General features: G+C 40.6%; 2 protein-coding genes across 2 annotated transcripts in view; both read right to left on the bottom strand.

The window, feature by feature from the left end:
- The window catches only part of LOC138605031 (collagen alpha-1(II) chain), a 106,538-nt gene extending 94,224 nt beyond the window's left edge, over positions 1-12,314 (bottom strand). Inside the window, exon 1 of the mRNA XM_069677099.1 lies at positions 12,191-12,314. Coding sequence (XP_069533200.1) covers positions 12,191-12,314 — 124 coding nt within the window. The remainder of the gene's footprint in view (positions 1-12,190) is intronic.
- Positions 12,315-14,117: 1,803 nt separating this feature from the next.
- The window catches only part of LOC138605062 (voltage-dependent N-type calcium channel subunit alpha-1B-like), a 124,855-nt gene continuing 116,442 nt past the window's right edge, over positions 14,118-22,530 (bottom strand). The window contains exons 43-45 of the mRNA XM_069677140.1: positions 22,187-22,430; positions 18,573-18,775; positions 14,118-17,724 (exon numbers count right to left, since the gene is read on the bottom strand). Of these exons, the coding sequence (XP_069533241.1) occupies positions 17,161-17,724; positions 18,573-18,775; positions 22,187-22,430 (1,011 nt within the window). The 3' untranslated portion in view covers positions 14,118-17,160. The remainder of the gene's footprint in view (positions 17,725-18,572; positions 18,776-22,186; positions 22,431-22,530) is intronic.

Below are 22,530 nucleotides of genomic sequence, written 5' to 3'. Positions count from 1 at the left end.
CCTTAACAATATACTTTATTGTACTGTTTTGACCACTGTACTCCAAGTCATTGTTCTGTTAGATTGGCCAGACATCGGCCAATTGAGATCTCAAGACCTCAACAGTCCCCACACACACACGTCTTGTTAAGGTGACCGTTATCACGCAGAGCACAGTGGATGGCGTAAGAAAACACCATAGTTATATTGACAAAGTCATTAAAGTGCTTGTAAAAAACTCTTGTAAAAGCTTTACAAGACTTGCGCTGCTCTTTCAAATGGCCCAGTGTTGTATGAATCCTGACCTCAAGAGTCAAGTTCAGCTGAGCTGCTTACTCCTCAGGTCTCCAGTAAACCAAACACCTGAGAGGTCGCATCGGTACAGGGGAGATTAATCACAGAGAAAATTAATCACAGGACAGCTTAACAGGCGACAGAGTGATGCCCATTAGTATTTCTTGTCATACTCTCTGTTGTAGGAGTAACACAAGGAAGACATCTGAATATGACATTTACTTGTCATTTGTTTCTGTCAGCTTTGTTACACTGTGTCAACCTGCTGGAAATGCTTGTTTTCCAGAATGACAGCTTGAACCGAGTGTAACAAGTAATTGGCTGTTGTTCTGACAGAGACGTGAACACTGGTGAATGACTTCTCACATGCAGTTTGTCCTCAGACTGACCTGTTTCGCACACTCTGATGGAAACTCAGCCTAAGCCAAGTCTCAGCCCTGCAACACTGTAATGACAACCACACTCAGACGTCCTGACAGGCATGTGTCTGTTTGTAAGGGCGCCAGCAGCTCAGATACCGGTGGTTTTCTCTTCATGTCTGTCAGCAACACTGACCGCAGAAAATTACATCACCCTCACCTAATCAGCAGAGATGAGAGCACAACTGGCTCACGAGATCCAGGTTATCCTTCCTTTACTGAAGGACGGGGAGGGGAAGAGAAACAAGGAAAAAGACAAAGACGTTTAGATTTTTATTAATCCGATTATCTATTTTAAAGGGGCTCTCGTTTACTCATTTTAGCTAGTTGGACGAAATGATATATTTAGAGAAAAGAGAAAATACAAGTAGAGGTTTTGCTATGAAAAGGTTTCTACTGAACTAATCTTTTGTTGTATTAGTACAGGGGTTCCCAATCCCAGGGCTGCGGACCGGTACCGGGCCTTGGATCGCCTAGTACTAGGCTGCGAAACCCAATAGGTATCAGTGACATTACAAACATACATAGAGTCAGAATTGTCGCAAAACACCCAATTCAGCTGGAAAACCACGGACCTGGCAACCCTGGCTTCGCATCCCATGACGTGATATGAAACTTTGTTTGATCATGAATCTTGATGCCCCTCTACAGCTCTGTGGTTATCAGTGAAATATGAACTACACAGCATATGGACATATGACGGCTGGTGGAGAAGAAGTTTATACTTTAGCTATGGGCGGAAGTACGGACAGATCGCAACGTTATTGAGACAGGTAGGCTACAGAGCATCAAAACACACACATGGGATCTGGGTCATATCTGCTCCTCTCCTAAGGTCTGTCTCTAAACTACGCAGGGATCACCTCCTGCTCATCTCATTCGCAGCATGTGGTGGAGACGTATTGTATTCTTTATAAAGGTTGCTCACGGAAATACAGGAGCGATCGCGACCCTATTAAGTCAGGGGCAGAGCATGAGAACCACACACAGATCGGTGTTATCACTTTAAACTGCTTATTATTTGTATTTACGCAGGACAGTGTACTTCTGTGGCAATGGCGGGTATTGTTAGCTCCTAGAGTACACCATAAAGTCATATGCCTGAACTCTCCAGTGACTTATGGAGGCCTTACAATAGGGAGCAATAGGCTTCAGTGTCTTGCCCGAGAAAACTCTGACATGTGGACAGGAGGAGGTGGATTGAAGCACTTGGCTCCGGTTTTCACTCTTGATTTTCCTCGCTGACAATCGCTTTCGTTTTTAGACTGTTTGCCTTCAGCTGAGCGTCCAATTTGTTTCTTTTTCTTTGGATTTTCTCTTATTTTTGAAGTTGTATCTGTAGTCATCCATCTTTTCTTTGTTTGTTCAGCCATAGTAGATTATTGTTTACTCGCGACACTTGCAGAGACTGGAAAAGCAGCCGCTTAGCTCCGCCTACTCTCTCTGACAGACCAACCACTGCTGGCTGATGGAAAATGCATCACTAACTGGGCACCGCTTGTGATTTTTTTTGTGATGAAGTTGAAGATGAAGATCGTCTCAACTCCTGTATATTTGTTCAATTCATGATAACTAGGACCCTCTCCTTTCTCCAGGCTTGGGGTGGTAAAAGGGGTTAATATGTATTTCAATTGACTTGTAAAAAGTGTGACAGGAATGCAGCTGACAGGGCCGTTATCTGTAACATGTCAGTCTGCAGATGTACCATCTCATGTCTCTTGAGAATGTACTGCAGACTGAGGGGCTGAGAAAAGTACAATCAGTTGCATTGTGTTTATCCTGACTGTCTTTCCTTTGTTCATTGTTCAGGTTGTTTTGTCAGCATGTGTTTGCTGCTGTTATGTAGACAGGGCCATTATATGAGGTCATTGCAAAGATGAAAGACGGTGAATCCAGTTGCTAATTTTAAGAGGACAAAGGAAATGGTTTTATCTAATGCTAATAAAAGTAAACATGGTTGTTTTGAAGCATCTGTTTATAAAAACCTCCAGCAAAAACTCCTCTTTTCACGTCTTCCTCAGTTATTGAATCCTAGAAGGTTAATGTTTTTAAAGCTGTGTGAAAAAATGTAGCATGACAGTAATTTTCTTCAAGGTAATTATACAGAGAAAACAAGGCATATTTATTCACCTGATTAAAATCATGTTGTTTTAGACCGATTACTGAACAATAGGAAACGATTATAAGGAGATTTTGTTGTAGTTGGTTGTGCTGCTTGATATTGGTCCAGCCCCAGCACAGACTGATTATCTCTTTGATCCTTACAGAAATGCTAAATTTGTCCAACATGTGGCCAACTAACCTACACACCTTCAACCGCACAGGCACATTATTTCATTAACAAATCACAAAAAACATGGTTAATCTCTCTTTCTTGTGGGAGAGTGTTTGGATCAGAGTGGCACAGTGCCATGCAGGCCATGAATAAAGGATAAAACACAGCCTTTAGTCTCCAGAAACAAATCCCCAAGGGCTGTCAAAGCTTGAGCAGCCTGGACAAAAATGTGAGCAGTGAGGGGGAAAACCGTACAGAGCAGAGATTTCAAAACAAATCAATCACATTACAGTAAACAAAAGCTTAACAGGTCGAACGGGTCCTGACAGACAGCGGCTGATCGGAGGTGAGGGCACGGTTCAGCCACCGAAAAGTAAAGAGGGAAAAAAACCCAAAAGAAAACTCATTTGGAGTCTTTCCCTCTGGCTGTCCCCTGTCTCATCTGCTCCATTTCTGTTAGTCATAACAGAGTTGTCACCTCAGGTCCTGCATCAGTCAAGTTCAGCCAAACCAATAAAGATAAGCATCTGCACGTTCTTCACCATGGAGGACGTTTATGAACATGTCAAGGGCTCTTCATTACAAATAACATTTAACTTGAGACCCACTCATTTCAACAAGCGGGTTAACCAGTTCATTCTTTATACAGGTCAGGTTTCAAAAAGCAGGATGATCTCTGAAAGTATTTGCAGGAAAATTATTATTCAAATGCCACAGGGCCAAAACTGACAGGTGGTGTCATTTAGTTTAATTTATTACATTCATTTGTCTGGGACCGACCACAAACTCAAATTAATCCCACACAAGGAGAAGAGATTTAGGTAATCTGATGAAATCCAATCCTAAACATGTAGATTCCTTTCTGTGCTGCTTTTGCACCGCTGGGTAAAATTCAAGAATAACACTTTTACTTCATCTTTTAGTTCAACAACTTTTTAACCTAACCTGTAACTTGCCATACTGTTGCACACTATTCCTTTATTACAATGAGGACGCCAGGTGTAGTTTATTCTGAAGACATCACTGAGCACGCAAACCTTATTCTGTAAAACTAAAACAATTTATACAAATCATGACTGATATTAGAATTTTGAAGTCGATACTGACAACAATTTAAGATTCCACTGATTACCAATGAGGTGGCCGATGTAGCGATTCTTTTGCTGGAATGAAACAAGACCTTTTCATTAAGAACCCCATAGATATTAGTGCTGTCAAAAATGACGTTTGATTATTCATTCTAAAAAAACCACAAATGTTTTTAAAAGATCCTACACCTTGCAAAATAAACAAAATACTGCTCTGTAACCAAGAGTGCGCGTGAGGACACATGAGAACTTGCGAGCTCGTTTTTTTATTACAATTTGGTTATATATTCGAATTTAGAATATTCGTTGACAGCCCTAATATATATTTTACACCACTATAACTTTGCCATATGTAACTCCATATCTCAGCTGTGATGCTCTGCTTCATGTGCTGCAGACAGTACTGAGTGTGACTGTAATCTGTTCAGTCGCCTCGCTGGAAAATCTACGGGAGGACACCATGTTTTCTGCATTGTGTGTTCTGTAAGAAACGTTTTCATATCTACACATATATATGTATAAGAAAACATACACCGATACAGATACTATATCAGTGATAGTTCCGTATCGGACCAATAACATCAGCAGACTCATTTATCAGCCAGCTTTTGTACAAAAAGATGATCAAAGCATGGAAAGAGAAAAAAAACTAAATCTTTATCTGGATAATATCGACTCATATAAATAAAACAATGTTCTTTCTGCCATTTTGTTGACCCACTGTCAACTAGGGAAATGACCCCTTAGAGGTGAATGAAGGTGCACTAAAGGAATATTCCACACTACTGGGACAGCCATCACTACCCTGTTTATTTTACCACGCAGGGCACCTTGCTGATGTCACACAGGGGTCGTGAAAGGAACAATACCTCTGCCTGTGATCAGGGAGTCTATGTAAGAGTCCCATATAAGACACAGTCACTGTGAAATGTAATCAACGATAAACGTGTTTAAAAGGTGCTTACATTTTTTTGTGGCAAGAAAAAACGTTCCTGTTCAATGAGGTGAAACAGGAGATTGTATGGAAAGGACACGCTTTTGTGTCTCACTGGTATGAAACAACATTGCATCACCTGGCATCTATTTTGTGGAACACAAGCGTATTAAGGCAGTTACACATGTCACAGCTGCAGCAGTTAAAACGGGCCTCCTGGCTCTACCATGACTTTTTTTAATGATGAATTACAATAATATGATAGTCTTTATGTGTCCCATGGGGCATGTTGTTGCCAAAGAAAGTCAGACCCTGCTATTAGACACCAATCTGCACCAGATTTAGGTCTGCACGCTTGCCAGGATTGAAGACACCCAGCCAAACTCATGCCAAGAGCTGTTACTGAACCCTCGGCTGAACCTTTGTCTGGAGGAACTCAGAAAGCATGGTCGCTACCAAAACAAGTCGAGCAGTTCAACTTAAGAAAAGAACGCACCACAGCTCATACGGTTAAATTATTGGGAGACAAAGACAAGAACTCAACACATTCCTGGTACCTCGAACAGAAATGCAGCATGATAACACCATTAAAAACGCGTGAAATCTGATGAATACCATGACAGTCAAGAACTATTGGACCATGCTTAACCCTGCACGGCCAAAAGTAGCTTTTTTTATTTTCTTTAGGAGACAATGTTAGATCAATCAAATGAATAAAACAAACAATGTGCTTGCAGTGATAAACTTCTGCTCCTTTGGGCTTTTAGCTAGTTTTTCAGTTCATTCTTTAGCTCTCCGTCCTGTAACCTTAAGCTTTCTTCGGCCTCAGCATCAATTGAGTTTACTGAGCTGGTTTAACACAAGCCACGAACATTCGCCCCTCCCTATGCAACACTGTGGTATCTGGGTTCATGACATCATCCTAAGGTGCAGCACAGTTCATTTCAATGCCATGGACTTTGTTTGGATCAACTTAACTGCCGCTTCCACTTCACCACTGCCCAGTTTGATTCCTTGTTAGCTAGGTCACCCAAGCTCAGGTTAGCTGTGTCCAGGTTTTCATTGATTGACACAAATTATCGCAATCCATTTCAGCTGCAGAGGGCCTGTCAGTCTGTCTCTAGTGAGTGGTAGTGTCACTGTGAAAAGTTTGTCTTCAATTTGGCAGATTCTTCTGTGATTTAATTGCAATTCTGATGTAATCTCTGGATGTCAGGAAAAAAATGTTAAGGCTTTTGCAAGAAAGCGTCACCCACGTTTGTTGCTCGACTCAAACAAATAAAAATGGCACAGTAAAGAGACAAATGTTTCACAGTATTTGCCTTCCCCTGTTGGATTAGCTTCTATTTGCATATTTGCATTGACTTGTATGTACTTGCGCTGCATGCAAAAATTTGCTGAGCATCTGAACACTCGTTAAAGTTTGGGTTTTCTGTGAATTAGGCTTATTAGCCGAGATTTTTAGTGCCATGTGCCACAAAAAGATTGTGTGACTCAACAGTTATGTGATTAATGCTTATCACATAAACTTTTAAGAGGCCTATTATGATTGCTAAATGGACACTATCAATAACAAAGTTTGAGATAAATGAATTCAGATGTTAAGAAAGAAGCATTTCTTCTGGCAGCTTGAGCAGGTACTACCTGCGACACAAGGTGCATATTGTCCCCATTAGCTCTTTTATTGAACACCCCGAGGCAGGTGCTTAACATTTGCAAGCAGCATAAAAACGTACAATCTGCACAGAGAGTGAGCACAAATACGTGTGTCAACACTTGAGTTGAAGAGGAAACACAAACAGCAGAGTTTGGGACAAAAAGCCGAAAGAGCCAGATCATTAAATTGGCCTTTCCACATAAATCTGTGTCTTTGTGTCCTTCAGGCTGTAATGTGTCTGCAGGCTTTTGTGGTGACTTCTGAATTGAAGACACATTTAGAAACGACACTACAAAGTGGTCACTGAGGTAACGCTGTAAATGTTAAAAAAATAAAAACAAAAAGCCCTTTCTTTTATTCATTTTTAACGGCAAACATCTGAGGAACTTTGTCTGAACAGTATCAGCCCACTCTATCTGCCATCTGGAACCAGTTAGCTCAGGAAGAGATTTCAAACGAGGATGGAGGTTCTGGCCCAACATGTGGTTTGCACCTAGCCCTCTCCACCCGCTTTTGTTCACACAAAGCTAACCACAAGCTGTAACCCACTCCACACCCAGAACCAGACCGATGACCCTGTGTACACAGCAGGGAATGTTACACCACGCACGCCATGCATGTGGGCCTCAGTCTGGTTAAAGCTGGCTAATGGGCTCCAGATCAGGGCTCACCAAGCACTAAGGCCCAAGATCGCGTTCCATTGGATGCAGATGCCTGGTAATGGATCTGGCATTATATTGGCAATGACATCATGAGCTCAACCTGCTGGAAGAGCATGAGCGTGTCAGTGACGTGGACAGGGTAGTGCTTTTGATATGGTTTGGCTTGATGATGTGACATAAGCGTTGCAAAGAACACCACAGTGAACCACAGATGATTCTTTATAGATGAGGCAACAAGAAAATGAAAAACCCCAGAAATGTGCACCTGGCTTCTGTATTCTCTTACATTGTGTTTTATCATAATCTGATTTTCACATTTGTAGATATAAAAAAACATGTGGACCAATCAAATGCATCAAGCATGCAAACAGGAAAAAGTAAAACCAAATACTCAGTGGCTCAGAGGTGTTCATTACACTCCACAATACAAGTGTGGAGGGAAACAGACAAATTATTACTATTAGCCCAACCAGTAGTGGAGCTAGTTTGTACTGATGGTGGTGATAAAGAAATGGTCACAGGGTTATTAAATCTCAAGGATTCATCCTCTCGGGCCCAGGAAGGGACTATGCAAGTTTAATGGGATTCTGCTTATTAGATGTTGTACTATGTGCAAGAAGAGAAATTTGGACCAACAGCTATGACACAAAAGCAGAAAGCTTGTAGAAACATTAGGAAATATTCTTTTGGATTATGAAAAACAGAAATGTTAATGGGAACCAAACATTTTAAGACGCCTTTTTATGGACGTGGGAAAAGGATGGAAGTTTTGGAGTAGAGCCTCTTTCATGAGGGTGGTGCTAGAGGAAACTTCATATGCGCCAAAAATGCCCGGATGTAGCACTGATTTGGAAAGAATCTCCAGTATGCATCAAACCAGTCTACTTCGCCTACTGTATCCCATAATGCAAAGCGCTGGAATGTCACAGCGGCAGTTGAAATGATGGACAGCAGCAGCAGTCCAGCAGAAGGGGGCGCTATAGCTAACGAAGCGGCGGTTATTGTATACTTCCGCCTGGCGTAGCATACTGCAAAATTAATTTGAATGCTACAGACTACCGCCGAACACAGTATGCTGTACATAGTACGTAGTATATAGTACGGCATTTCGAACACAGCCACGGTCTTAAAAAAAACAAGCATTAATCCAGGACTGCTCTTACACTGCTCATAAGATGACATACCATTCGCAAGTGGTATGTCAAAAATTAGAGACATCATTTTGTAATCATAAACTTATTTAGCTTTTTATATACTGTATATAAAAAATGTCTAACATTTACTAACAAAACTGTTGCTGATTATTTTTCGTACAACTATTCAACTAATGCGAGCAGCTTTATTCAGGACCCCACCTAAATGTAATCAGGAATAAATCTTATCGGGATTATGATCTACGACAGATTTCATGCTTATCTCCTGGTGGTTTTCCATATACCTTCTGTGAGGTTTCAAAGGACAGACAATCTTTGGCCCCACTGCTCGCAGGGCAAAACGTTTTTGAAGTTGGATATCCTAGAGCCCATTTATGCCAACTACGGTAGAGATGATTGAAAATGTTTTCACAAAAAGGTTTACAGCTGTAAAACGATACCTGCCCAAATTCCCAAGTGCTCGTGACACATGAAAAGACTCCACTTACATTCTCACACAGAAGGTCAAGAAGGTTAGTCAGCAATTTCCACTTCTGAAGGAAGTGCTGGGGTGGCAGTTAGGTGAGTGGACGGGTGATGCTGGGAAGTATGGAGACACTCAGACACAGGCACACCTCTTTTAAGCATCACAGAATTCCTGTTCCAGCTAACAGCTGTTCTGCATACTGTGCTGCAGCGATACCTATCTCACAGGGTCAGAGGCTACAGTAAGCTATTCCCGACATATGGGAGGCACATATCACTGCTAGATATGGCTGACTGGCGGGATAGATGGATGGATTGAAAATAACAAAAATGGCTGATGTAACATACAACCTGCTAAAACAAGCAACTGCGTCCAACATCCTTCACTCAATTTACAATTTACTACTGAAAGAAATCAACCTAGAACACGGCTGGTGTTGAAACACAAAGCAAACAGACTTATTAATCAAAATGTACATGAAGCAGATAACTTAAAGATCTGCTGCAGCTTCTAAAGAATACATGAAACAACTGGTTGCAAAAAGATTGTATTTTAGTCTACCAGAAAATTACGCTACTTTTCCTTGATTTATCACGTCACTAAACATTTTCCTGTTGGGTTTATGGTCTCAATCGCTAGTTTCAAGTTGTCTTGAGTACATCACTTTGTTCATTATGCAAATTATGGTTCCATTGAGAGTAAAAGACCCAAGAAAGACGAGAAGGCTTTATGGCGTGGCTACATGTGATTGGCAACTTGCTGACAGGGTGCTGTTAACTACTGAAGAGAGCTAACCAGTGTTTGTTTTTACATGGAAGAGAGCAGGACAGTAAATGTAGGTGAGGCCAGCAGAGAATACCAGCACCGGCAGTGGTAGGCTTTGCTGTCCACAAAAATATGTTCAACTTTGTTACAAGAAAACACAAACAATCCAGCCAATGAGATGCCAATTATTTTGCCATCCTGCCGTTTTGTCGGTAGTTCATTTTTCCTGTGGGATAAGAGGCGTGTTGTCATTCTGCCGTCTGCCTTAATCCATATGAATGCAGCAAAAGCACTGTACAGATAATGAGCTTCATCTGCAATCTTGTTAAGTGTACGTTGTAATTGGTAACACCTGTGGTGTCATGAGTTTATTAACCCGTGGGAAAATTTCTGTTCCATCTCTAATCCACAGAAATCTGCAGGAACACACATTCTTAAATGCGCTCAGTTATGTCTGGAAGGGGGCGAGATTTAACTGGGGAAACATATGAAAATACCAATAAACACAAGAAGATTATTACAGCAGTATTACATAACCCTCAGCCTATTCAGTCATATACCATGGACGTTTACACAGGTCTTTCATGCTCTGCTATCTACAGTAACTCTCTGAAAACACACAATGAAAACATTCAATGGGGCGAGTTCAATCAACACACTGCTGGATTCATCCATCACCTCATGGGTCTAATCCAAACTCTCAGCTGGTCCCCTGCTATCTGACATCTCTGTCTGGTTCTCCTGTGTGCCTCGAACATACAGATGATAGCAATGGGACATGTGATAAAACTCAAACTGGAACATAAACAATATGTGATGCTGTGGAATCCAGACATGACATACTAAGGCGCCTGGCAGGGCTCCAATCTAGGATCAATTTCAACAGGTCACGGATGGATTTAACAATCCCAACACAGCTCTGAAACACAATGTAAACCGAGAGCATGTACACCTCTGTCACTGTATCAACAGACCTGATAAAACAAAGGAGGTCCACACACCGAACACTGATGAGACAATAGATGTGGCTGTGGAAAACCATGTTGTGATTAACTACATGTGCTTGGCAGAATAAAAGCATTCCATATGATTTAATAACCGTGCACTAGTTTTGGCTTCAGCTTTCACACGTGTTTTAAGCAAACTAAATACTTTTTTTGAGTGTGCAGTAAGAGCAAATATCTCCTTTGGGCGATGTAAAAGGAAAATTGGATCAATCAAATTGTGTGTGTTCCTCTATAGACATCAGAACTGTCCGTCTAGACTTTTAAGTCACTACCAGAGATGAGATTAAAGATTGTATCGTGTTTCAAGCTGATTTACTGGAGTTGGATGATTGGCTTTTTGACAATAAAATTGTGATTGATATATTGAGAGTCAATTAAACAGTAATAATAGAAATGTACAGCTTTTTATGGTTGTAAAGTCCTTGAAGAATTTTACAGCGTGAATGGAAAATTAATGTAACACCTCAGATTTTGGTTTTAAGGGCTTCATATTTATGAGCAGACTTATTGATGTTGAAAGAACATCAGAAGGCTGTTAATTTGATGTACAAATGCGCTCTAAAAACTACTCTTAATTAGTGTTTTTCTACTTTGAAAAGCTGTTAAAGTAATTAGGGGAAACAGCCATCAAACGCAATTGGCATGTAGTGAAAATAGCTGAAGCCTTATTGTTTCCTTGTGGCGTGGATTGAGTCTTCACAGCATGCCAAACAAAGTTAACCACTCAGTCTACAAGTGTTTCTGGTTATGAGATGAGAATATGAAAAGAGTTAGAGCATCAAAGTTGGACTGTGGTGCTGAGTGTTGGAGGAGAGGCTGTTGAAAAGTGTCATCTGGACACAAATTACACAGAACAAATGATGTAATGAGCCCCAGCTGAGAGAGTGTGACTAATACATCAGCCTGCTGCTGTGATTGGTTGTTAAACTGCCTTTGCAGGTGATGTAGCTTTGTAATTAATGTAAAAGCTTACCTGGTATTACTGGGAAATTAAAATTTTACATAGGATGACGAAGTTACGTACAATTTTAAAATAGCATAATGTATAATATGAAGGTTTAAAAGAGAATAGTTATGGTTTTAAGCTAGATTACAGTACACTTGGATATTTCACGTTTTAAGTTTACATGACAAATTAATATTCAGGTCAAGTCTATAATTAAGTCATTTATTAATTATCATCTCCAAAAGCCTATACACATATAGCTTGCCACAACTAGCTTAAGCAGCTAAAGTTCGTTTAGTTGGCTGTATCCGTACTTCATAAAAATACTGAAAAAGCCTTTATTTGGGTAAAAAGTGTTCCATAAAACATGAATAAAACAAAAAATATATATACCTGTTTTCACTCTGTCAGCAAATCTGTAGGCTAAATGTCAATTTTTTTGTGTTTTGCACTTCTCATTGAAAAAGGTTATGTCTTGAAATAAAGTAGCATATTACTATTTCTCCTCAAACGTTAATAAGCTCCACACGTGCATCACTCTTACCTGTCATCAGCATCCCGGAGCCGGACTCGCCTCCAAAATCCCCCGGTGCGTCGTCAGGTGAGGCAGTGCTCGACGTCAAAAGCCCGAGAAGGCAAACTGCCCATTTTAACAGCCCGCAGAACATCTTCCCGGTTTAATTAATCACCTGTGTAATTACTATTTAAAGACATGCATACAAAAAATGTGCTCAGTCTATTTGTAAAACCAGCTCTAGGGTGGCTCTCATGCACTATAAGTCAAACTGAAGAACAACTCTCTACAACTTGGACCAAAACTAACTTCTCATCCTCTTCACCTCTCCTCCTTCTCCTCCTCAGGCAGCAGCAGCAGCCTCTCTCCTCCAGCAGCTGCGTCACATCACTGAGGCGCCAAGGGAGCTAAAATAGGCCCCGCCCCTTTCCCCTCTAATGTGAACCAATTAAAATCCTGCAGGGCCTCCGCCCATTTTGTCTTTTAGCATGTCTGTAACTAATTTACAAATTTTTCAGTTTTAATTTAAAAGATTGATCCCTTTTCTTGGTCTTCAAGAGACATGTGAACCTCTCATCACTCTCAGACTGCAACATACTGCTGCTAAATGACCAATATAGTGATAGTGAGTGTTACGTCGGGCCTTATTCTCAATATATTTGTTCCACATGAAAGCTCACTGTTTAAAAAAAAAAAACCCCTCAAACTTATGACATAGGTTAAGTACCGGTCATAAGTAGTGCATACAGTTGGTGTTTGCATACCTCACTGGATTACAGTATTACACAAGCCCACTCCACTGCACTGTACTTTTCTATGCGTATATTTCCACTTCCTACTCCACTTAGAGTTTCTCCTTCCATTTAGTATTGCACCTTAATTTAATCTGCAATAAATACTTTTTGAATGACATTATTAAAAAGGTAGCCTCTGAAATGGGCCGTTCAGAACAGCTGCAGGTTTCTACGAAGAACCGCTTTCGCTGAACTCGACCAATCATCATTCACTGTCATTCACCTCCTTCTGCCTTCTTTCACTAGCTTGTAGTGAAGTCGTTGTCAGGATTTCAGCTTACCATTCCGATACTTCCTGGTGATTCTGGCTCGTACATATAAGGCCGAATAACCGATCCTAGAGCAGCCATGTTTTCTAAAACTTTGGAGTGACGGTGCAGTGCGGCCGCTCCCCCACGTGCAATCCCACGTGGGGTTGTCAGCCAATCGTGGCTAAGATCTAACCCTTGTTTGTTTCAAGAGGAAGGAGAGGCTCCGAAAAAAAATTGAATTGAAAAATGTATCCAACACATTTTCTAATAATAGAAAATCGATTGCATTGCTAAAATATGTCCCCTTTAAAGAGAAGCCCCACCCCCGAATTTCCTCTATTGGGATAAATAAAGAATTCTCTTTTCATATAATGCTCCTTGATGTTCATTAGCTAGTCGCTTACTTTTTCTGTTTGCAGTTTGGAGGGCAGGTAGTGCACACTTTGCAAAACAGCATCCTGCTTAGTCCATAAACAATCCTTTAAAAGTGAACCAAATCACAGTGAGCAGTGTATGACCAGGAGAGCTTCAGAGTTGTACTTATTCTATGTGGGTTCATCCCCAGTTATAACTTATTTCTCATTTGCCTACAGGTAGTAATGTGACCCTATTTTGTAAGTAAATATATTTTAAAGCCACTTTATATGTGTGCTATATATGACGATATCAGAGTTATTTTCTCAGACTTGACAAAGCTCCTCCAGAGCCACTGAAGATATTATATAACATTTTTAGGAGCCCTATCACTTGATGGTGATTGTTGTAAGGTCAGTGGAGGGCCTCTGTAATTTCAGTTTTTACTTCAGGAAGGTTTTGCTGTTTTCATTTGCATTAAGAACAGTTAAAGGTCAGAGGTAGTGTAGTAAGCAGCAACAAGAACCAGGAAAATAACATCCAAATTTATACCCATTAGATCTACAGTGAGCCTTGGCACGATATTATCAGTTAACACTTGACAAAGCACATACCACACTAACACAGCAGTGTGTAACACCTCTAGTAGAGGAGGTGGACTGGATGTGTGTTTCACAAGTAGACTTGGAATACTGATTTCATCTGGATCTGTGACAAGTTCTTCAGAACCATTAAGAACCAAGTAATCTGTCTCTAATTGAATCATTACCTCCATTTTCTTTGGCTAAAAGCAATAAACATAAAAACAAACATGTTGTCGTAAACTGAAGAATTTATCTTGCAACACTCAAGTTCTGTTTTTCAGCACAAACATTGTGTTTGAATTCTTCTATATGAAGTATTTATTTTGTAGCCGCTGTTACATTACTAACAAGATGCAATAAAGAATATGGAGAATTAGATTCAATTCTGGATTCAGATTCAATAAAATGCTATCAAACCCCAACATCAGGCACAATGCACTCGTCAGGGAATTTCATCTGTCAATTTCATAATCATACCTCTTTATTCAAGGACTTATATTCATACAAAATCTATAGGTACAGTCCAAATGACTGTGGGAGAGACAGTCAAGTAACAGATCAGGCAGCGAGGGAATCAACCACTCCAGAGCCTCTTTTCTAAGAAAGAGTCTTGTTTCCACTTTGGTGGTTCTGTGATAAAATGTTATTCAAGCTCGTTTTTTTTTTCTTTACCTGAAACAGATACATTGTGTGTTAGATAATCAGAAAATACAACCAGGAAACAAATTGTACAAATCATGGACTGAATGAGTCAAACAATGCCTCTTTTTTTTTTGCACATGCACATTTTCATTTCAGAACATGCAAACAGGACATGTCCAGAGGGGGCAGTCAGAGTAAAACTGGAGGAGGGAAATATGGCACCCTGTTCATTGAGGGCTCATTGGAGGTTTGAAAATGTAGGACTTTTTTTAAAAATCTACCATAGAGCTGAACACATATCTCTGCCCAAGCACAGCAACGTACTGTTTAAAAATAAGATGCAATCTATTGTTTTACCTTTTCAAAGAACAGAGCCACACCTACAGTTAGACCTCATCGCTTTAAAGTCTGAAAGGTCTCCTTTAAGATGATTCATCAAAAAGGTTGCACAAATATGAGACAACAGGAAGTCAAATTAAAACACAACGAAGAAATCAGACTTGGATCAAATAATATTTGCAAATAATTTACATGTTTGTAAACTTGCTATGAGTTAAACCAAGAGCATCAAGAGACTTTGGAACCAAGAAGTCAGTTAGTTTGATCGAATCTGTGTATTGTATCAAAATACATAAAGTAAAAAAAAACAATCTTTAACTCACAATTTTGGCTAATTCTTAAAAAAAGCAAGAAATGTTAAGTTTTAGTTTGGCCAACTTAATAATCTTCTGGTTTTCTAAGCAAGTTTAAAAACCATTAAAAACTATTTAAAAATACAACTTGACCCAAATCTGGAAAGAGCACAGTTTTATACTTGGGTGGATCTATCTGGGTAGGCATCATGCAGTCAACTTGCCAACCTTTAGAAATGCCCTGTGATTCACATATATATCAGCTTTGATACCATGTTGTGCCTCAGTGTGTCGTCAGTTAACTGTACATCATATAATACATTTACAATTTACAACTCGTCACACATTAAATGTAAAATTTGGTCGCAGTCACACTAAAGCCTGAACCTGGAGAATCCAGAGGGTAAAGCTACAGGGCAGATGAAGTGTCGTCTTGTTGCATAGCCCTACTTTAAGTCAACAGTCTGCAGCAACAACACAACTCTTTATTGTACCTGTGAATGCACAAACAGGTAACCTCACCTACAAACCTTCATACAATACTGCTCTCAGAGGAAAAGATAAGGAAACCCATGAAACTTGGGCAAATATGGCGGATATGAGATATATACTGTAAGCTTGAGGAGGCAAATGTTTCTGAATATGAGATTTTCTTTTGTGGTTTAGACAAAAAATGGCACTTTTCTCCACTCAGAGACCATGTCTACCAACGGACTGGCAGTATATTTGAAAGAGAAAGGCAAATTCTTACCACACACCCTTAAGCAAAAGTACAGACACGATTTTTTGACAAGTTCAAGACCCTGGCATGCACTACATTGCTTACTTTGGATCTGTAGTTCTGACTTACCTACCACAAGATTCAGTACAAAAAGTGTTTTTTGCATTCTGTTCATTATATCAGACACAAGCTTTGTTCTCTATACTTTTTACATCCTCTACTGTATATTCAAGTCCATCTGACCAGATACACCTTGGTAAACGAGGCACTTAGTATTCAGCCACATAAAGTCAGAAAAAAGATATATCTCGTCCTTATGTACATGTGGTACAATTTACAAAAAAAACAGATCATAGAAACTCGACTGTAGACCTTTCACACATCCAGTGTTTAACTTCTGTCACGTCACTCACTGTGTCTTTCAGGCGTCACAGCAAACGTCATTTTCTTCTCCTAATGTCTGTTCTTGTCAGAAATTTGGTGAAAACTTCAAAGTAATGGCTGATGAAGAAAAAGTCAAAAGAGAGGAACATAATTTGGTGATAGCATCAATATGATCGAACATAAACACAATAAAACATATAAAAATAAAAACAGTGTTGTGAGCAGCCATTTTAACACCAAGAATGAGGCATTCAGATCAGTCTGAAACACAGTTCATAGTTTCACTCAAAGATTGAGGAGATTTTGGCTTTTGTCTTCTGCTCCAACACTGAATTTACTGGCCAAGGCAGAATACTTAAGGGTCTTCACTTGTGCTATAATTTCAGTGCAAGTAAAGGGGGTAGAAAAAGTCATCAGCGTCTTTTTCCCTTTAAATGTTTGTTGTATAAAAACGAAGAAGAAGACTACAAATCTGGAATGATTTCTGATCCCCTTTAACAGCACTTTCCACTGGCTTTTCATCCGCATCCTTCCTTCTGTATCAATCCGCTGGCTTCATATCAGCTCACTGGACCTGAACCGAGTGCTGTACAACACTGATAAGCCTCCCTGTTCTCAGCTAACAGCTTTCAGCCATGTTAGCACCAGTCGTCTTCATCCCTCTCCCTGAGACTTCCTGTTCCTCGGCCCCCAGGCCCAGACGAAGAGTTGACCCCGAGGGTGAAGTGGTACCCATTAGGCACCGGCCCCCCCCGGCCCTGCGTGGCAGGCGCAGTGACGGGCGCAGCAGCAGTTCCATGTGAAGTTGAGGCTGTGGAGGAGGCAGTGGTTCTGGCAGAGCGCCCCCCTCCATGGCTGCTCACAGTGTCCTGGAAGTCCTCTTCAAGGAGGGCCTGTTGAGAAGCAGCCTGCAGCTGCCTGTTTAAATTAGGGTCTGAACCGATGCGGGTAATCGGTATTGGGGACTCCTCAAGGCCCCCGAGTAAGCGATCATGCTCAGAAAGGCCACGACTGAAGCGAGTCTGGTGCCCCGTTGTAGTGGTACTGGCACCCGACGGGAGAGGTGAGGAGTTGGCGGTCTTGTATGCCACGGCAGGACGAGGGGTGAGAGGCGTCTGAGGGAGCTGCCTGCGACTGCGTCCAGGAGTACTTGAACCAGAGGGGAGCATTACAGGGCCAGCTTTAACCACGCTGCTACCATGCTGAGGAAACAAATGCATGGATATAAAGGATTAACTTAGATTTTATAAATATAGAAAATTATTATTAGGATATATAATAAGTACTTTCTCTAGCAATATGATACAAAAGTCACCCCTATTAAGACTTTGACAAGACTTTGCCAGTGAATGATTCACTTACAGTGAGGACTGATGGAGTAGAAGACACACTGGAATTTGCGAGCAACTTAACATGCCCAGAAAACCGTCTTACCTTGCTGCAGTGATGTAAAAGAGCACACTTGGTAGAGTCAGTACACCATGACAACACTGTTGTTACAGGTGCTACACAGTACATCTTTGACCACACCCAGCACACACATACATCGCTGCTACAGAGATGAAACATCCCTATAATCCTCACTCAGACAGGAAGGTTTTGTTTTGGTTTCATTCTGTGAAAACGTTATGTAGATAACATACTGTATTGTAATGCCATCAGCACAGACTTAATAGGATGGGATAAGAGATGTATATAAAAAAAACTAAGAAAAATAAAGAAGGGGAAAAACTATGAATATATAATAACAAATGTCCATACATAAGATGAGATAAGGTATAACTGATGAATCCGGGCAAGCAATTGCCAATATTTGGCATTATAAGCTTCTTGGTTGCATTTTGAATTTTCTAAAATTGGGAGGCACTGAATAAAAAGTGCAACATTTCGTTTCTGTTCATTTATAAAAATAGTACAAATGTCCTACAATTAAAGCTGAAGGTTCGCTCTTATTCCTCATGGTCAGTAATAAAAAAGTATCAATTCTTTCACAAGGTGTGCAGGACAAGCTGTGTGTAAATCAGTAAGCCACGAAAGGCAGGTAGCTTACCTGTCCCTCTCCGGGAGACGTGGATCGACTGGGACCGGCTGACTTGGCGTGACACTGCTCCCTGCTGCCGTAACGCTCACAGGAGTAGTAGCGCTGCTTCTCTCCCGCTGACGAGTGGTGCCTCCTCTCGTGAGGCCGGCTGCGGTCCCGCTCCCTCGCGCGCTCTCTGGACAAACCTTCCGCTGAAGGGTCAGTGAATGAATCTGGAGGATGGGACAGAGCAGGGAAAATATACATATTACAATCCAGTTGTTACTTTTACCATCTCATAATTAGTTTTGAATGTAGAAAAAAATAATAATTAGTAATAATTAGAATCTATTATGATCAGCATGAGTTACATTTTTACTGGTTTAGCTCAGCAGGTAAAATCGCAGGTCCCATGTACAGATACTACAGTCAGTTAAACTCCCACCATCGGTCCTACCCTGCATGTCATCCCCACTCTCTCTTCCCCTGTTTCCGACACTATCCTCTCTCTTTCTCTGGATAGAGAGAGGCTATTTGGCAACTTTGTTAAATGCAATTGCCTTATATTTACATTAACACAATCTAAATGGTCAACTATTAGCCAAGGCCACACTAACAAAATATTCTATATATCTATTCAGAAACATACTTTAAGACTAAAGGTAGCCTGTGTAGTTTTATACCATTAGTAGACAGACACACAGACCAAAAATGAAATATATACTGTCTGTCTGTGTGTGTGTGTGTGTGTGTGTGTGTGTGTGTTTCTTTCTAGACTTTGGTTGTAAGGAATAAAGCAAAGCACTGTGGTAAATTGAGTTTTTCAGCATTGGAACAATGCCAGTTTTCAGATTAAAACCATGAACTATTTAATCATTCTGGTGAGTCAGATCTACCTTAACAGTGACAAGCTTTGTGAAACTCTACCTTATTCTCTTTCTGTTTCACTCAGTTTAATAGATATAGAGAAGGCGGCTGGATGTTCTGCTATCTCACCATGAAGGCTCCATAAATCCCTGTGCTGGGCTTGTCCACTGTGGCCTTTTATGTCAGCAATAAAGCCCAGCTGCTGCCCTCCAGTGTCAATACAAAAACCACCCTGCCACCAGCTCTCAGGCTCTGATGGCTCTAACAGACGGCCCCTGATGGCAAACAAAGACTCTGACCACGATCACATGCGCTTCAAAGAATAATCTGAACTCAAAAGTTGCAGACTCTCTACACACTATAAATATTGACCTGCATGGACTTGAAACTTGCCAAAAAATATGTAAACCATCACATTTCTGCCTTTGAGTTTGTCGCTTTTGGTGGTGCAATAATGTACACTGTGACAATCTAAGATTATACAGCTGGCTGACCATAGTTGTCATTAAATCCAACCCAGAGAATGAAAAATAAGCCAACATTTACAGTGATAAAAGTGTTTTATGTTTTGTTTTTTTTAATCAAAGGGTTGCTGTTGATATCTCCAACATCTAAGATGATCCCGAAGGGCACCGACATCCACTGTTTGTCATGCATCAAAAGGTCCGCCTTCGAAAAAGACAATGGGGGTACCGCAAGGCTCTGTGCTAGGTCCTCTAGTATTTATACATAAAAAACCATTAACCGACTAATACGTTTTTTTCAGATGACAGTATTGACAACATTTCAGAATACTCTCAGGATTATACTGAATGCTGACAAGACAATGTGTTTTTATACTCTCTGATGTCCATGCGTTTGCCCATGCACCTCCTACTGGCCAGTTTCACACTCCTAACTTCTTAACAGCAAATCTAACTCTGGTATGGAACAGTAGATGCTTCTTTTGTTTCTCTACATTTTACAGTTGACCCCAAAGTTCAACTTGAGTGTGAGACTTGACCTCATTCATGCACTGTACAGTGTGAGTGTGTCAATTTATTGTATGAGAAAAGTTAGAGTAAAAAGTGTGTGTATGTGTCAAAAGACAAAATCCCATTCTTTCTGTGGCACAGGTTTGTTTTCCTTTTCAAAACAAGGAAACAAATACATTCATCTTTATTCAGTTGTATTAAGCAGCTGCAAATGTGAAGTCTGTGGACAAATCAGACAGCTAAACAATTATGTGACAGATCAGTCTAAATTTTACAAATGTAACCGTAAAGGTCGAGGGAAACAAAGGGAGCAAATGGCGAAAATTAGAAAGAATAAATCCTCAGCAAAGCAGATTTTCCTCTGAGCGCTAACAGCTCTCTCTAATCAGATGGAAAGCCTGACATGTACAATCCCTGGATGAAGCACAGCCGAAACCCCTTCACCTTCATAACCGGATCATAGAAGTTTAATCCTACTAAGAATTTCTTCTACATTAAGACATCTAAGGGATCCTACAAGGAAAGCCTTGGCTGCTATCAGTCAATCAGTTCTCTTCACTGTATAATATTAATTAATTTAGCTGTGTTAAATGAATTAATCTCTCAACAGCCTAAAATATTTCCCATTATTGGACTTTTCCCATCAGTTTTAAGTTCTATGTGCTGACATATGTTAAACTTTTAGATCTCATTACTGTTGTAGATGAGACCTGGAGGATGTAACAAAGCATGTGAAGCCATGTGAAACCACAGGGGCCACAAGTGGTAATGACATGATACTGGAACATTTAATTCCCCCACATTTGTTAAGATTCTTTGAAGTTAATTACTTTAGGATGTCACCACTTGGTGACATCACTGAGAGGGAGGAGAATGGGACCACAAAGAGGGCACAACAAACATGTCAACTCAAGGTCTTACAGCAGTGGTTCCCAACCTTTTTTCCTTGGAGCCCCCCCTGCTTGTATCTAAGAGAGGCTGAGCCCCCCTAGCTCACACACACATACACCAAAACAATAAAGTGATTCATTACAAATATTTATTGGCAAAATTAACACCAATCAGCCGAAAGGAATTTAGTTTATCAAAATTATCTTTAGTTATTACAATAAACACCACTTTTAGTTCAATATGTTGATGTTTTGTAAGCATGTATGAATCTATGTCAAAAATATATCTGTGTGCATACATGTGTGTATGTATGGATGAATATATTTTTCTAATAGTTAAACAGACTTTTGATTATCAAGTAAGTGCTTATTTAATGATTTTATTTAACATCTAATGTTGACAATCTCAGTGCGGACAAAGCCTCGCGCAGCCCCAGCGACCCCCTGAGGGGTGCCCGGACCCCAGGTTGGGAACCACTGGCTTACAGATCAGTGGACGAAGATTATTCAGCGGCCCTTCGAGGAATCTGCTGAGGAATACCACTGAGGAAGAATAACCTTTCTTGCTCAACGAGCAATGTATTCTGAGGAGGTACACTGGCTTACCTTCCTGTTAAACTTTGATGTAACTTTTTGTGCCTTAACCTGGCAAACTAATCAGTTTCACTTTAACTACATTTTGGAAAGGAGGAAAACAGACAAACAGGAAACCCCTTTATGAGACGCAAAAGAGGATCTGTGCGCCTGATGAGACAATGTGACAAAGAGTTGTTCACACTGTTGTGCCAAGTTATCACATAGTGCTTTAAAAGGGATTAATGCCATGTTTCACCAAAATAAGTAAGATGTACAGTAAGATAAATGAAATGAAAAATATATTTACCCATCATAATATATGATTATATTGTCTTACCAACAGTGCTGGATGGTTGCACTGATGAAGTTCTATCCAGCGACTTCTGCTTCTTGTCTTTGTCTTTGTCCCTGCGTCGATGGCAGCGGTGGTGGTGGTGATGGTGGTGGGCTCGGTCCTGGCCTGGGCCTGCTGATAATTGGCCAGTCCGGTCCAGGTCATACTCCCTCAGCCCAACCTCATGGTGGTGCTGCTGCGTCAGCGAAGATGCCGAGCGTCTTATAGGACTTAGATCCACTATCGGCTGAGAAGGAACGAAAAGAAAAATGTAAAAGCGTGAGGAAATAGTAGAGCAGAGGGGCGGCTCTGGTGGTATTGCTCAGACCACTTTAACTGGATCACCA

This window comes from Semicossyphus pulcher, unplaced genomic scaffold (genome assembly GCF_022749685.1).
Source record: "Semicossyphus pulcher isolate SPU_LCO1_2020_fin unplaced genomic scaffold, fSemPul1.0.p SCAF_28, whole genome shotgun sequence".
Classification (NCBI taxonomy): domain Eukaryota; kingdom Metazoa; phylum Chordata; class Actinopteri; order Labriformes; family Labridae; genus Semicossyphus; species Semicossyphus pulcher.
The sequence above is the reverse complement of the archived record's forward strand: the minus strand, read 5'-3'. Positions and strand labels throughout refer to the sequence as shown.